Source organism: Poecilia reticulata, linkage group LG10 (assembly GCF_000633615.1).
Source record: "Poecilia reticulata strain Guanapo linkage group LG10, Guppy_female_1.0+MT, whole genome shotgun sequence".
NCBI classification, from domain to species: Eukaryota; Metazoa; Chordata; class Actinopteri; order Cyprinodontiformes; family Poeciliidae; genus Poecilia; species Poecilia reticulata.
Window position 1 is genome coordinate 32,455,378 of NC_024340.1, and position 2,856 is coordinate 32,458,233.

Below are 2,856 nucleotides of genomic sequence, written 5' to 3' on the forward strand. Positions count from 1 at the left end.
TACACTCACACTGAGCCACTGAATACAGGACAAAAGATTCAGATTCTTCTTGTTCAATGAGCCTGAAAACATCTGCAAGAAGCTGCAACAGAACCTCAGAACCGGACCTGCGGACCCCCGGTTGCTACCTGAGCGGCTGCTCTGCAGAACCTCCAGGGCCCGGGCCAGCTCCTTGAAGCCCTCCAGGTTTCGGTCGTTCTGGCTGTAAAGCAAAATCTTCTTGGCATCTGAAAACAGGCGGGAAATTCTGGAAAACAGAAGAATAGAGTTCACATCAGAACCAGAACCAAGACAAGGTTCTGGATCGCAGATGATGGTTCCTAAACCTCCCTGATCTGGAGCCGAAGCCAAGGAACTAAACCCACTCAGACTCAGAAAGAGAACTGGATCTTTGATTCAGTTCAAAGAACTACTGATCTGGTCCTTTAATAGAAGGAAACCTGGATGAATGTTGAACAGGAAGTTCTGGTTCAGGACTGGAGAACAAAAACCCATTTCTATAACTGGGTCAGCGCGCACCAGAACCAGAACCAGACGGATATCAACTCTGTGAATGAATCTGTTCAGATTAGCGTTTTGATTAAGCAATTCATGAACAGGAAGCAGTTTTTCAGAATAAAAGCCTGGGACTCACATGGAGTCGTTGAAGTTTCCGACGACGCCCGGCGACTCGCCCGGCGTCGGGCTCCTGAAACACGGGTTGTTGGCGTTGCACAGGATCCCCTGAATCCACGGCAGCGTTCCCGCCGACGGCATGGCCTTGTTGGGGAAGTGACCTGCAGACAGGAAGTGGGGAAACGGTTTGATGGTTTCTGTGACCCAAACAGAACCACCGAGTCCTGAAGGTTCCACGGGCTTTATGCGTGGTTCTGGTTCTGTCTGGACCCAATCAGTAAGTGAGACTGGTTCTGACCCAGAATGGTCTGGACGTTGTTCTGAGACGGAATCGAGCCAGTCAGTCTGTTTTTTACTGGTTCTGTTGGGTCGGTTCCATCAGACCCAGCAGATAAAGAACAGGTCAGAACAGAACCCTCCTCCGCCAGATGGGCCGTCCCCTAATGTAGCAGAACCAGAACCAGCTCCTCATCCTGCCTCCTCCAGGATCTGGACCTTCAGAACTTCTCCCAGCTCCATGTGGTTCTGCTGGTTCTGTGGCCCGGTTGCGGGTCGTCTCCGTCGTGTCTTTTATCTGGTGCTCACCTGGACCCGTTATCACCTGCAGAGCAGCATCGGACCTTCGGGCCGAGCCGGGCCGGTATCAGGAACCTTTCAGACTGCCAACTGGCCTGTTTTCTAATCACAGCTGATAAGATAAGAGCTGCAGCTCCTCTGAGGTCCACAGGTCGGCTCGGCCCGGCCCGGCCCGATCAATAATCAATAAGAAACCCTGAGGAGCTGCTGCTCTGGTTCTGGTTCTTCAGAGCAGACCCGGTTCTGTTCTCCAGATTCAACCACCGGGTTTCTCAGAACCAAACCGTTCAGACCTGATGGAACATCAGAACCGGGTCACATCTGGCTCTGGTACCAAACCCAGCTGATCTGTCTAACTAGACCGTTATCTGGGTCAGAGGAAAGATTCGGTTCCAATTGGACCCGCTCTCCAGCCGGGTTCTTTAGGGTGAAGCAGAACCTACAGAACCCCACCCCACCTGGTTCTGGTTCTCTGACCCGCTTCCTGTCGGATGGAGCCGAGGTCCGGTTCTGGTCGGGTTCTATCCCTGCCTGAAGCTGATAGGGCAGAACCAGCTGACCCGCTCAGACCAGGTTGTCCCTGCTGAGCTCAGTGGTTCTGTTATCCAACATAACCGGGTCAACTCTGGTTCTGCAGGTTCTGGCCCAGAGGAACCTAAATGGACCACCGCGGTTCTGTTCAGCGACACTCCGACCGGTCAGCCGTAGATCGGTTCTGATCCGGTTTTTGTCTGTAAACATGTTGCCTAGCAACAAGTACTGCTTCCAAGTCTAGCAGAATTCGGAACCAGTTCTGATCCGGAAACTGGCAGAATTCAGCAGCAGAACACAGAGGAGTTCGGATCCGTCCTGAACAGTCACGTTGGACCTCCAGGAGAACCGGAGATCCGGGTCGGCCGTGGCGTCCTGATTGGTGGACGCCAACTTCCTGCCACAGAGGAAGAACCAACCGGACCTTTGTGGTTCCGGAGAGACAAGGAACCGTAAAGATCCGATAAACACAGGAGGACGGGTCTGAGTCACAGCAGCGGGTCATAATGTTCTGCTCAGAGAAACAGAACCAATAGAACCGACTTCAGCAGAACCCATCCAGTAAATCTGAAACGGACCGGGTCAGTTCAACAGAACTAGCCACTGAAGGCTCGGGTTTCAGATCAGCAGCCTATCAGAGCGAGCGAAGAGAACGGCTCTGGTTCTGGTTCTGGTTCTGGACTCACACTCATGCTGCTCGTAGGGGGGGTAGTTGAGCCGCACGGCGATGAGGATGAAGAAGATGAAGAGTGGCCAGACGATCTCCACCAGCAACTGGAGCTGAAACACACACACACACACACATTTAATGAATGGATCAGAACCAGAGGTAAACCAGCAGGAGACGAACCGGATCAGAACCACATGCAAAGAACGAACTCCAAACCAGCCAATCAGAGAGCAGCTCAATGCCAGGTGGAAAACAAAGGAAGCCATCTTTAATCAGACGGAGCAGAGCAGGAAGTGAACGACCACAGCAGGAAGTGAACGATCGGAGCAGGAAGTGAACGACCACAGCAGGAAGTGAACGACCACAGCAGGAAGTGAACGACCACAGCAGGAAGTGAACGACCAGAGCAGGAAGTGAACGACCAAAGCAGGAAGTGAACGACCACAGCAGGAAGTGAACGACCA

General features: G+C 52.8%; 1 protein-coding gene across 1 annotated transcript in view; it reads right to left on the minus strand.

Annotated features, from left to right (window-relative positions):
• abca1b (ATP-binding cassette, sub-family A (ABC1), member 1B) overlaps positions 1-2,856 on the minus strand; it is a 30,413-nt gene that overhangs the window by 23,637 nt on the left and 3,920 nt on the right. The window contains exons 3-5 of the mRNA XM_008420964.2: positions 2,409-2,502; positions 635-776; positions 129-247 (exon numbers count right to left, since the gene is read on the minus strand). Coding sequence (XP_008419186.1) covers positions 129-247; positions 635-776; positions 2,409-2,502 — 355 coding nt within the window. The remainder of the gene's footprint in view (positions 1-128; positions 248-634; positions 777-2,408; positions 2,503-2,856) is intronic.